A 14551-nucleotide genomic window follows, 5' to 3' on the forward strand; every position below is an offset into this window, starting at 1 on the left:
ATATATATCTTTTTTTGAACCTAAATTACTCAAAATCCACTGGAGCACATATATTGAGACCTAGCAAAGGCACATCGGGCTAACAGTCCCTACAATTTTGCCAAGTTTCGTGCAAATCCATTCAGCCGTTCGAGCTAAAAGTGAGGCCAACCGCCCTATGGAAATTAACATGGGAAAAACGCGTTTTGGGACCCCCCTTTTTTCTCGGCCCCCCCTTTATGAAACCCCCCCAAATTGTCAGGGGCTGCTCAGAAACAAAATGTTCCATTTTCCTGAACATTTCAGCCAATTCGGTCCACAAACGCCAAAGTTATTAGACATAGAATTTTCAAAAATCCCATAGAGAAAAAATCCTAACTATATATACCTACTGGCGACCGCCAGTAGGTAATATATATATATATATATATATATATATATATATATATATATATATATATATATATATATATATATATATATATATATATATATATATATATATATATATATGTATATATGTATATATATATATATATATATATATATATATATATATATATATATATATATATATATATATATATATATATATATATGTGTGTGTGTTTTATGCCTTCTTTCTTTTCTTGGGATTCTGCATTAACCAGTCCCAGAGGGCTTCCTTCTCTCAAAGTGTTTCCTCTACCTCACGTGGTTTATGGCCATGATTGTTGTTATTGCTTGCCATGCTTTTCTTAAGCTATTGTTTGGTGCTCTCTGTATTGCCAACTTCTATGGCTAGGAGCTTTGGTCCAGTTGTTTTACTTATTTTCCTTAGCCTTCCTCCTCGGTCTCTTGGGCCATTTGACCATCTGGAGGCGTTGTAGTGCAATGTTTATATGGAGTGTTCTTCCCACTGGTCTTATTCTTCTGCCATGGTGTTTTCTCATGTTTTTGCACAGCTGCGGATTTGGTTCTATACGGGTCTCTTCCTGAGTTTTCTGGGTGGATGTTTTCATCCTCACCCTCCCTTCCTGGTGAGCTGCCTCTCTCTCTTTTTTCCTTATGCAGACCGGATAGCCTAGGCAGGGAATCAGTTTGCGAACCATCCTCCGGGATGGTGTTGCTTGGGTATCTTATTCACAGGTAAGGAATCTGCAGCTAGACATCTCTATCTTTGGTAACGCCTTATCTGGCAGAGACTAGATCTAGCAGTAGATTCCTTACCAACTCACCCATCCTCCCTGCTTTGCGAACTGATTCTCCTTTTCTTTCAGATCCCTTGTATGCCCATTATGCCTTTCGTGTGTAAAAGACACAAAAGAGAGAAGGCAAACCAACAACTAATAATTATTATAAGCTTCTTTCAAAAAGAGGATTCTTGTTGGGCACACTGTGTCCATAGCAGTTACTATATATGGCTCAGTGATTTTGCGCAGAAAGTAGTTGCGGAAGAAACTGACGTCAGCACATTAGGGGAGGGCTTACATGGACTCTCCCTACGTCACATCCGGTGAACCATGTCGTTACAGAGTCGCTAGACGCCCTCTACCGACTCGCAGAGGTACTGGTGTAAAAACAATTCCAGATCCAGTCTGTAACCTGGGGATAATTCAAAGGTAAGGAATCTGTGGCTAGATCTAGTCTCTACCAGATAAGGCGTTACCGAGGTAAGTAACTTATGCGTCTCCATGTTAACCCCTTGAATGCTCATGACGAGCTGAGCTCGTCATGAGCCACGGCGCTCCGGTGCTCATGACGAGCTCAGCTCGTCATGAGCCGTGGAACGCTCGCATGCGGGGATAATTCCCCTGCTGTGCTGAGCGTTCCACGGGAACGGGTGTGGCCGTGACGAGCTGAGCTCGTCATGAGCATGTGAGCGCTGTGCGCACCCCCCTCCCCCCAGCACAGCGGGGGAATATCCCCCGCAGCGAAGGGGTTAAAGCTTGAAACGTTTTTGGCTTCTTCTCCGGTAGTTAATGCTTATGTCTTGTAATGCCATTAAACATTATACATAAACATTTGAGTATGAGCCCTAGTTTTATGAATTCTGTTCATGTATTTTAAATGTATCTTTTATTCTTGTGACAGAATTCCTGCAAAGTATGATGGGATTTGGGATAGAGGATCTCTGGTTGCCATTAACCCACGTGATAGAGTGCGGTGAGTACAATTATTTGGGAGAGTCATTGTGCCCCCTTCCACTCATTTGTACGTTTTGGCAGATGAACTACCAGTGAAAATAGCAGACTCTTTCGCCTGAGTGTTTCTACTTTCATAACAGTTTGCAATTTGATGAGCCACTTGACATGAAGATTATGGTGAGTTACCATCCCAGTACACGTCCCCACCCTAACTAATTTACATGGAAGGATCTCCCCAAAACAGGTATTTACCAATTATGGCATGCATCCATATGCTGTTCAGGTAATGTGTAATACCATGATCAACACTAAGTGCTTCACTTCATTTATTGTGCTCAACAGACAGTGGCTCCAATTTGGCCAAATTATTGATATTCTAGATAATCCCACTGACGCTGCATGAGCCAAAATCTCGATATTCTCATAAATTATGTTGTGGAAGGGTGTTATTTAATTTAGAATTTTCAGAAAAAAGGGGTATTTTACAGTTATTCAACTTCCTGGTGTTTTATTTGGAGTGGAAGAAGGGTCACCTTTTTCTTGTGGATAGACGTTAACTTTGGATTATGAGTCGTGGCATTATTCCCTCATTTATAAAAAGCTGTTGGCAAGTCTGGCATCACCCCGTGAGCCCTGAAAGCCAAAGAAAAATTTGTGCAGAGCAGTCATAACTTATGATGTTAATACAAACCTTTATTTAAACCTAATATCTGGAGGACGGTCTGCCATCCCATACTTCTAGTAAAGTGCTGTGAAAATATTAGGTCTTTTATCACATATCGTCAAAGCAATAGTTCTAAAAGTATCAAATTATTGTTTTGTGGACCTATGGTATGTTAGCAGAAATTTGTATACACTGTTTTGACTTGTATATGGCCTAGCAGAGCTGAAAATGTATTCTAATTTTTAGGTCGAGCAGACCTACCCTCAATGCGTGAGCATTGAAGGTGTCTGCTTCAGACCTATTGTGGCCCGTATTTAGGAATGTGGACAGCTACCAGACGCGCGCTTTGACGAGGTCAGATTTCACCTCGGGAGCGAGCGTCTGATAGCTGCGCATGCGCGGTGCAAAGCTCTTGCTCACACACAGACACAGGCAGCCCCCACCCCTCTGCATGCACGCACGCACACACACACACACACACACACAGGCGCGCGCATGCACACGCAGGCATACGCCACACATACAGGCACACATACAGGCACACTATCCCCTACCTCGCATTCTCTCTCAATCACACACAGTCACGCATGCCCACACACATTCCCTCGCACACACGCACACACGCGCGCACACACTCCCCCCCCACCCCCCCAGGCATACACACAGGCATGCACGCACTTCACATCAGCCCTGGGCCCCACTCACCGGCGGGGCTCCTCTCGCGCTCCGCTCCTCACAGCGCGGCGCGTCTCCTCTTCAAAATCGGGGCTCCCTCAGGTCAGAGGAGCCCCGCAACAGGCGCCACACTTCTCCTTCTCCCCGGCACGGCGCTCCATGCGCCGGCAGCTCGCGGACCTCGGGAGGCGGGACTTCCGGTCGGCCGCGAGCGGATTGGCCGGCCGGCCAAGAGCTTCCGGGTCGCCGCGGGCAGCGCGGCTGCACCCTGTAATATGAACTTGTTTTATGTATTCGTGACTGCTCTCTCAAATTGCATTACATACTTAGGATAGCACTAGTGCAGATAAGGTCCTAGGGAGTGCTACATTTGTAAAAATAAATAATAATAAATAACAAATAAAAATAAAAAAATTGCTAGTGTCCAATGTATTTTTCAAAAGGTTATGTGCGATCCTACTGCTTAGGTTGCTGCTTCCATCACTGAAACATTGCACTGACTTCATGGTCACGTACATCGCATTCGGTGCAAGCACTCACTCCCTTGTTTACATGTGCGTTTTCTCTGAAATCAGGGCTCAAATCTTTCTTCGTATATGGGCAATCAGGGGCATCGCTCTCTGGCTAGTAGACCTTTAGTACCCGCAACACAGGACTAGTTACCCGGCCTCTTGGGGATCATTCAGGAGTATTTCTTGCTCTCATTTGTTTTCACCCAGTTCATGGCTAACAATTGAGGGGATTGTGGACGGACTAATGGGGGGGCCAGGGTTCAACCGGCCCTGTGATGTCATGAAAGCATGCAGGACGTCGCAGGCCCAGGGTTCAACTGACTCTGTGATGTCATTGAAGCATGCATGACGTCACATTTCCGTCTCCCACCATTTCGTTGAATAAATGCCCACGTGATGCAGTCCGGGGATAGCACCTTTTTTTCTTGGACCCTTATAACAAGCTCTGTCTTGTGCCCCTGGGTCGACTCCACAGAGTCCTTCCCAGGCTCTGATGGGGGTCGGGAATTCCTCAGCTTTTGAATGCGCTGAACCAACTTTTTTAGGGTAAATAGCAACATTTTGGATCCAAAAATGTAAAACTCATTAAAAATGCATGTTAGGAATCAGCTCTGCCTATTGTTCACACTCACAACAATAAATTATTCTTATGCACTGTGACGTTCACTACACCATGTGTGAAGCACGTCTTAGAACCTCTTGCACCTCCAACAGAGACCAAACTACATCCCACGCACTACCAACTATGCAAGGGCCAGGAATCCGATGCTGTATACACCTGTTTACTCGCAATTCTGTTTCATCAAATACTTGTGAAAACAAAATCATTTTCCCTGACGAAGAATGTCAACTCGAAACGTGTAGGCAATGTAATGCAAGTGTAATTATTCAAACAACCTTTTCCAAACAACGATTGTGAAACAAACCAAATGAAATGGATGAAATCTCTTTTTTCCTCATAAGTGTGCACTACCGCCAAGAAAAGGCTTTTACAGTATTCACATTTCTATATAGAAGGTGCCCACCTCAAGCCAGATCGCCCCTTTGCATGTGAACAACAGGTGCTATTATTACACGACTCACTGGTACTCATGTTATCGCTCTCTGAAGGATGAGAGGCATAATAGGCCGTGCCAGGTGGTCGCACAAGTGGTGTACAGGTGACACGGAGACCGTTGTTGAGAAGGTCCAACCGTGCAGGCCTCTCTCTATCTATCTATCTATCTATCTATCTATCTATCTATCTATCTATCTATCTATCTATCTATCTATCTATCTATCTATCTATCTATCTATCACCCTCACCCTATCTCATCTATCTATCTATCACCCCTCACTCTATCTATCTATCTATCTATCTATCGCCCTCACTCTGTCCATCTATCTATCGCCCTCACTCTATCCATCTATCTATCTATCGCCCTCACTCTATCGCCCTCACGCTATCTATCTATCGCCCTCACTCTATCTATCGCCCTCACTGTATCTATCTTTCTATCTATCGCCCTCACTCTATCTGTCTATCTATCGCACTCCCTCTATCTATGTTTCGCACTTACTCTATCACCATCACTCTATCACTCTATCTATCTGTCTATCTATCAATCGCCCTAACTCTATCTATCTATCGCCCTCACTCTATCACACTCACTCTATCTATCTAACGCATCACCACGACATCACTGAGCACCACCACAGCATCACTCAGGGACACCACAACATCACTATGCGCTACAACAGCATCACTGAACGCCACAGCATCACTCGTCGCCACCCAACATCACTCAGCGCCACCACAGCATCAATCTGTGCAACCATTCAACAACGACTAGTTCAAATATGTTTCCTCAATGTTTCAAGCTTTATTACAAATGTCACAAAAAGATGTTAATATTTCACTTCTGTTCTTGGATTTTTGTCACAATAAAATACACTGAACATAATCTTCACAAAAGTTATTTACAAAAGTTTAAGCTATTGCCACTATAAATTACAATAACTTTTATTTAAGTAATAATTATTAAAAAAAACATTATTTGTAATGTCAATACATCTAAGTTACGTAAATATAACACATATTGTATTACAAATGCAATAGGGTGTCACATTTGTGAAAGTTAAAACTGTTGGCATTGTAAATGACTAAGCTATTAATTTCGCTATTTTCAAAACAAACACATAAATAAAAAATTTGTCATTTACAATACCAATAGCTCAAACTTTCCTAATGCGAGACCTATTGCATTGCAAATGCTTGTTTTTAATTGTGCCTCTTTTCTTTCTTTTTGTTAGCTACGCCAAGGCACTGCTTTCCTTGATGGAGCAGGACTGTTGTTATCTACTAATTACCGTGTTATACAATCCAGATTTGATTGAAGGTATAGTTCCCTTTAGTTATTTATATTTTTGGGAAACCTACACGAAATTATTTTGCGCTATTTTAAGTGGCACCAAGCCATAAAGGTTTACTTAACAAGTAATAAAGCTGGAATACCTACGAGCTGCAATAACATTTTACAAACATAAAACCAATATCATTAGACAGCGCAGACAGAAAATGTGCAAGTGCTTAATTGTAAGGGGTTACTGCATATTTCAGAAATACTAGCTTTAATTAAAATAAAAGAGCACTGCTAAACTTGAGACATACACTAAGCAAATTAACTAAAACCTCCCCAAACCTCCCTCGAAAACAGCATATTTAAAAATCATGAAGGATTTTCTGCCATGACCCTTCAACAACAAAAGTGGATAAATCAGTAGAGTCAGTCAAATATCTTTGAAGTACACCAAGGTGCACAGATCATCCTCGAAATGTTTGGAAGATATTTGCTTTGTTAAAATCTATTTTTTGTTCTTTTTCAAATATATACCAGGTAGACAACTCTGTTAAAGACTCATCAGGCAAAGGGAAAGAGCAACCACACAGTATTCACCTTCCCAAGTTTATTCTACTATGTATGCCTAATTTACAGCATAAAATACATAGGAGCCTGGAATCCCTGTATAAAGCCTGTCTCTGACGTCCTTATCACAGCCGTTTCTAGTCACCTGTAAGAAAGAAAGGCTATAGCTGCTAAACTGTTATAAGTTATTTCAGTTATGTTATGACTTCACTATGCCGACTGCCAAAACCAGAAACCAAAGTGAAAGGCATGTAACTAGACATAATTATAGCTACAGTTTAAAACAAGGAAAATAGGAAATGGCTTTTACTTTTGATATGTTTATCTAAAAAGGAAAAGTGATAAAGATATGTATGGCCGCATACATATAAGTCATTGAAAGAAACATAGAATCTCTGCATGTTTCTACACTATCCGAGCCACTGCATTTTTAACCTGATTTGTATAAAACTGTTTCTAATAAAACTTTCTAGCTTTTTTTTAGTGTGTTTAATTGTGCATTACAGGCTCTAATTAAAATGTTCTGTTCTGTAGTGAACTTCAAAGAGCAAGACAACAAGTATTTGATTGGGTTTAGGAATTATGATGGTTTGCACATGAAAACAATACTACAAGTCACTTCAGAGATCCATTACCTTATAGAGGGACATGGCCTTCAGCCTTGTTCCTCTTTATGGACTTGGAAGTTGTTAGTAACTTGCAATGTTATCCTTACAATGTACTGCAGTGGGTAAACTAACCCAAATATAATAATGAAACCTCCCCAGATGAAATGATCAATCTCCCTAGCGAGACCAATGGATCAGCATTCGTATGTGTCAGACTGGCCATCTCTAGGGCCCAGTGAGGTTGCAAAATACGTTTGGTGGGCAAACAGCATCCCACTTCTATGTTGTGCTTGGTTGGACGGGTGTCAGTTTTTAGTGTGTGCTAAGTGTGATGCTGGTGATGCTCCTATAAAATTAGCCTAAACTTGAGTGTGTAGTGGAGCAAAGAAGAGCGTAAGCTAGAACTCTGCATTCATGGCATAGTTGTGTTCAGTTGAAAGGGGAGGGGGTTAGCAGTATGGCTTATATGGGAAGAGTTTTCATGGTTTGTGTGATGATAAGTGAGATAGTCATATTGTGTCAGTTCCGTTATGTTACTGCAGGCAAGTAGCTGAGCTTGTGCATGTGATTGAGCTTATGATCCTTGTCTGGGTGTTAGATTCTTGTTAGAAATTAGGTCTCTGGTTGGCAGAGGAATGCACCCTGTCCAAGTAGGTACCACAATTCTATTCAGTGTAAGCTAGATACACACTAAAAGGTAACCTGTGCTCACCCTCTGGTAATTTGGTATGGAGCAGTCAAGCTTATCTAGAGACTGAATGTGTAAAGTATTGGTGCAATACACACACCCAGTAACACAATGAAAACACCACAAAAATACTCCACTTGGGTTTAGAAAAATAGAGAATATTTTTAGGAAAAAATCAAGTTCAAAACGACAATAACTTAATAGAAAAATCCAAAGTTATGAACTTTTAAAGAATATATAAAAAATTGTACTTAAAAGTCAAGTAGCACTAAGGAGTTACTTCACTTAATACCTGACGGGGGAAAATCCAGAGTTTAAGCTGGCCATAATTGAGGGCTGCTGGTTAAAGGACTCACCGAGGTCCCGCTGACAAGGTACTTTGGATGGAGCAAGCATTGACATCAGAAACTTGATGCGAGGAGCTGAAGAGGTGATGCATCATAGTTGATCTTGAGGATGTAGGCAATGCGTCGGTTCCAATACACGCAGCCGGAGAAGGCTTCAATGTCGACCACTTCTACGATGCAGGCTCTGAGTCATCATCAAGTCTGGCAGTCGGATCCCGTGCCATGCTCAAACCACGCAGGGCTGTCCCCAGATCTGAACTGCCTTGGCGTTGAAGGGCACTGCTTCGATTCTGATTGGTGCAAAGGCATCACTGCACCGATTTGGAAGCTGCAGACCCCACTTTTGAGGCCATAAACTTGAATGGCCCCTCAGGCAGGTGTGGTATCCTCGTGTGTGTGCTCGTGTCTGCTGCGTGCATCTGGAACTTGGAACCCTCGGCCTAGGGGATTCCGAGTACACCAGTGCGGCGGTTGGCGTGGGCTCCTATACATGTCTTCTCACCTTACAGAATAAACCAACATAAATAATATCTTTTCCGTGTACCTCGTTCCTTCCTAACCTGGATTCTTCACTGGCGACGAGGGAGAACTGTACCCACGCGATTCAGGAGCCTACAGCCCCGGGACCTCCGGACCAAGATTACCGTTGCGAAAACGTATGTTTGGAATCCTGTCACTAGCCTTTCGGAAGCTTCATTAGCGGCTGCTTTGTCTGTCCACGAAAATCCCGCTCCTCCAAGTCAAGCGGTGAGACGTTTATTCTTTTTCATGATTTTTTTTAAAGACGCAGTCATTTCCTTTTGCGCGAGTTAACGCATGCGCACAAACGCGCGCTCAGATTCTATATAGAACGCGCGAGCAATGTCAACGCGTGCGCATACTTGAGCTTCAAGATTCTCTACGAAGCGTCACTCGCCTTTATGACGTCACAAGGGGCAATGTCACAGAGATTTCTTGTCTATTTAACAAAAGGCTCTGTCTACATCATAATGTTCTACATTCTCTAATGCAATTTTAAAGGAATTGACTTTTTCAGAACTTTATAATTACTTTGCTGCCACTATTGTTTATGACATCATAATAATCGCTGCAAAGATAGTTATTTTATCTAAGCCAAGGACATTATCACATTTAATCTACTAATTTTTACTATCTTTTATTTATTTTTTTATTATGGAGAGTTTCAACGCTCCTCCTCCATTTTTGGCAAGCCCTGGCGAACCACCTTTAGAGTGGAAACAATGGCGTGAAGGCTTTGAAGCATATCTAGAGGCTATAGGTGGTGAGAATTATACAGATAAACGTAAACTCGCCATCCTTAAACATTCGCTTGGCGCTGAAGGCAGACAAGTTCTTTCTCATCTTCCTCCTCTAGCTTTAGACAATTCCTCCGAAGAAGAAACTGATGTCTATGAAAACGCCATTATGCAGCTTGACAAACAATTTATCAAAAAAGTCAATGAAGTTGTGGCACGTCATAAATTTCTTAGTAGACAACAACTGCCCGTTGAACCTATTGATTCTTTTGTGAAAGACTTAAGAATTCTTGCAGCCAAATGCAATTACCAACAATTCCATGATCAGATGGTGAGAGACCAACTAGTACACAATGTTTCTGATGTGAAACTCCAAGAAAAATTACTTGATGCAAAAGATTTGTCTCTCTCCAAAGCTCTTGACATTGCACATCGTTTTGAAGATATGAAATTAGGCATCAAGGAGTTGTCCGATAAGAAGCCAAAAGAATCTTCTATAGAAAGATCTAACGTTTCAGAAGTTCAAGTTGTCAGAAAGAAACAAACGGAAGCTGTTTCCAATAAAACAACGTTTTCTTCTTCTATGACTCGTGGTTTTAAGAAAGATGTGGTGTGTTTCAAGTGTGGTTTTCCTGGTCATGTTGCAACTGACAAAAGATGTCCTGCATTCGGACAGTTCTGCAATTACTGCAAATCTAGAGGCCATTTTGCGAGGATGTGCAAAAATCGCAACAAACATAAAAAATGTTCATCTGATTCCAGACGCACCAGATACTCGGATGTCCAAGCTGTGGACAGTGATAATGATGACTATGATGACATTTGTGCTGTATATGAAATTGGGGAAGAAAAGAAAGATTCACCTTTCTGTATGTTACAGATTGGTTCGAAATTTATACAAGTCATGGCAGATTCTGGTGCAAAACACACTTTAATTGGTGATGATGTCATGATGAAAGAGTTTCCTAATGTGTATTCCTTATTTCCTTCTGACATTAGGTTGTTAGGTTATGGTAAAAAACCGATTGAAATACTTGGGTATTTTTGCTCTACTTTATCAGTTAAGGGCAAATCTATTTCATCTAAAGTCCATGTGGCCAAAGATGGTTCATGTTTGTTGGGTTGGCCACAACAAAGAGAATTGATGATTAAGCTTGACCCCAACCATCCTGATCAAGTTCTTGGGTATTCTGATTTTGTCAATTCTATTGATGTACCTTCTAGTAACAAATGGGAAACACTCTTTCCTCAGGTTTTCTCTTCCAACTTAGGTTTGCTAAAAAAATTTAAGCATAAGATCATTCTGAAACATAATGCAACTCCTAAGGTACATAAAGTACGCAACATTCCCTTAGCTTTAAGAGAATCTGTTAAAAAAGAGCTTCAGAGATTGTGTGACCTTGATGTAATTGAAGAAATTGAATCTTCTGAGTGGCTTTCACCTGTGGTCGCTGCCCACAAACCGAATGGGAAGATTAGACTTTGTGTTGATATGCGGGACCTAAATTCCAACGTGTGGGTTGATAGACATCCTCCCCCAAATATTGGAGAGATGTTCTCTAAACTTAAGGATGCATCTGTTTTCACTACGTTGGATTTATCTAACGCATATCATCAGATAGCCCTCCACGATGATAGTAAACATCTTATGTCTTTTATAACCACTGAGGGAGCATACAGGTACAAAAGGATGCCTTTTGGCTTAGTGTCTGCTTCCTCGGTGATCCAGCGTGTCATGCATAACATGTTCAAAAATGTATCTAATGTTCTGTACTTTCAAGACGACATCTTGGTTTTTGGCAAAGATGATTGTGAACATTCTGAAATCCTATTTAAAGTTTTGTCAATTTTGCAAGACAATGGTGTTAGACCTGTCTGACTTTTTGGCGAAGTCCCTCCTAATTTTTATTTATTTTGTCCCCTTTTTGCCCCTCATACCCTTGTTAATTTTTGTGTCTACTGACTTTTTGTAGGTGTTGGTCAGGGGGATAGGTGTTTTCTTCTCCCCTCATAATATTTTACCTCAGGCCCAGAGGCCTGTTCTGACAGGAAAGTTGGCACCACCTAAAATGGTGGCCACCAACTGCCCCAACTGTCACCAACAGAACTTGGCCATAGCCTAACATAGGGCATTCCAGAACCTTCTGGTCCATTCTGGACCACTGAAGGGCAGCCTATATAAGGCGGAATGCAGGGTAGCCATTTTGTCTACCTGTGGAAGTCAGCTGGAGGACAGGCTGTAGCTGAGGGTGGGAAGAGGTTGGATTTAGGATTGACCTCCTGGACTGGGAAGCTATCTTATAGGTCCAACCCACTAATCCCCTGTTGGTTACTTGTCTTGGCCCCGCTGTGGGAAGTTACTGGAGACCCTGGGCGCCTAGCTTGCCCTTGTCTGAATTATACAGGGGAAGCCTTTAGGAGAAGGAGACTGTAGTGCTGCGGTGCACAGTCCTCTGCCCAGCAGAGAGAGAGGCTCTTCGTGAGCAGTGGTCAATAGAGGTAGGGGTAGATCCTGTGACCCCCCCCCCCCCCAGTAGCAGTGGCCAATTGTTCTGCCGCAGGCTGCAGTGACTTTTCTCGCTGGCAGAGCCTTGATTCCCCCCCCCCCTCCTAAGTACTTTACTTACTGGCTGAGGCAGAGACTTGCTGCAAGAAGGAGCCCTCCCTTGCTGAGCGTGGTGACCCCCAGACCAGCGCTGGTGAAGTGACGCCGGATCTTTGCCTGGGTCGCTAGAACTCGAGGAAGGATTAGTGAGGCTGACGCTGGGCGCCGGAGCCGACTTGGAGCAATTTCCCTGGTCCCAGTGTGAGGAGAGCGAGGGGAGGCGCTGTCACGAGTGCGCGATTGCTGGGCTGGAGACTCCGCTCCCTCGCGCATGCCCTGTGGGATCGCCGGCTTCCTGGGAGGCGGCGCCGGCCGGAGCTGAAGGAAGGAGCAGGAGCGCGGTCTCTGTCAGGGAGACGCTCGCTTCCCGCGCATGCGCGATAGGAGCCCAGGCTTCGTGAGGCGGAGCTGTGTTCTTGCCGCCCGGCGCTGAGGAAAGGCGCCGGCGACTTCGGAGTGCCGCAGCGAGATCTGCACGTTCCTCCTGCCTGAGCGCCACACGGAGAAGCTGGCCCAGGCAGGGAGGGAAAGATTCGAGGCCCGGTAGGAGACTGGGGCCTCGAGGTGTCTGCCCTATTGGTTTTACCTTGGCGCAAGGGAGCAGCAAGAAGTCCTCCCGAGCTGGGGGAAGCCCCGAGGCGTCTATTGAGGCGCGATAGCCTCTTCAGCCTTGGGTCCTCGAGCCCCCCCCTCCGCTGACATTAATCCCTCTGCCACGGACCCAGAAGAGAACTAATCAACAGTGTGGTGACAAGTAAGGAGATAACCAATGGGGGAAGAGTCTACTACATAAGGAACTGGGGTTCTGGTTAGGTACCTCACCAGTGTGTTCACTGAGACACTGTCCCCAGGAGGACAGGGTCCACAAGGAAGCCCAGGCAGGGCTCATTTAACTGTTGGTTTAATTGGTGCCTAATTAATTGCTTCTACATAGGTTCAGTGGGAAAACTGTACTGATATCCATGTAATGAAAAGTGTTGCTCTGATCGGATTTAAGTGCTGTTCTTGTTAAATTTTAAAAGTGATGACATAGAGTAACTAATTGATAACCTGTGCAGTAGTTTAGCAGTGTTATTGGAAGATATAGAACCAAGTGTAGAGTACAGGCTTCCTTGCAACTGGCCTTTGGAAGAGTAAGTGGTACCTACCAGTAAGGGTTATGGTGTGACTAAACATAAAGTACAATTTATACTGTATGCAAAAGTGTAATAGAAGCTCAAGTATATAGTAACTGCTTTGAAGACTAAGTGATAATCTGCTAGTAATTTAAAAAGTGAAATTGCTGATCCTAGAAAGTGACTTGAAATGTTTTGAGCTATTTAAATGTGAGCTACTGTTATTTGACTACAAAGAGAATATTATTTTTACATAAAGCAGTACGTATTTTCATATAATTTTGGTGTAGTGTTTTCTTTTTGAGTGCTATTGCGTGGAATTACTTTTGGGTGGCCTGCAACCTTTACACCGTGCCTCTGATGTGCTAGTCTTGCCCTAGGTCAGGCTACCTAATTCCAACATATTGGTGCCTAGCGGTGGGATTGCGGACTTGGTTGCAGCTACTTACTAGTAATTTGGCGTAATACACCCAACCTACACCAGGAGTTTTCTCCTTGCGGCCCTCCCGATTAGTCTTTTTGTTTTTCTAAATTTATTCCTGGTGGTGGGTGGAGTTGGTTTTAGGTTACCCTCACCCCTCTGAAATTTCTGGTGTGTATTCAGGTTTGCCAGATTCACCATGGAGTTTGCGGTGGAAAACCTGGAAGTCTATTCTGTGCCCCAATTGAGAATGTTCTGCCAGCAGATGGGGGTCTTTTTCAAGCATGGTGCTAGGAAGGGGGAGCTCCAGACTAGCCTTAGGGCCTGGGTGGAGGCACACCAAGAGACAAAGGAGGAGGATGAAGAGGTTGACCAGGGCACAGAAGGGGGGGTGGAGGAGTTATTCCACCATGAGGGGGAAAACTTGCTCACCGGACCAGTGTCCTATTCCAGAAAGGGCAGTAGCATTTCTGGGAGAAGCCTAACAGAAGCTGAGCTCACCGACAGGAGGGAGAGGAGACAACTAAAGTGGGAGCTGGCTAAGTTGGAACAGGAGAAAGAGGAGAGGAGGATGGTCCATGAGTTTAGGCTAAAGGAACTGGAGCTCCAAAGTCTACAACGGGGGTCCTCTCCTGTTAGGAATGGTGGC

General features: G+C 43.5%; 1 protein-coding gene across 1 annotated transcript in view; it reads left to right on the top strand.

The window, feature by feature from the left end:
* The window catches only part of LOC147722577 (putative thiopurine S-methyltransferase), a 349873-nt gene that overhangs the window by 282025 nt on the left and 53297 nt on the right, over positions 1–14551 (top strand). Inside the window, exons 5-6 of the mRNA XM_086966864.1 lie at positions 2053–2124; positions 6249–6334. Of these exons, the coding sequence (XP_086822990.1) occupies positions 2053–2124; positions 6249–6334 (158 nt within the window). The remainder of the gene's footprint in view (positions 1–2052; positions 2125–6248; positions 6335–14551) is intronic.

The sequence above is a fragment of the Lissotriton vulgaris genome, chromosome 4_1 (assembly GCF_964263255.1).
Source record: "Lissotriton vulgaris chromosome 4_1, aLisVul1.2, whole genome shotgun sequence".
Classification (NCBI taxonomy): Eukaryota; Metazoa; Chordata; class Amphibia; order Caudata; family Salamandridae; genus Lissotriton; species Lissotriton vulgaris.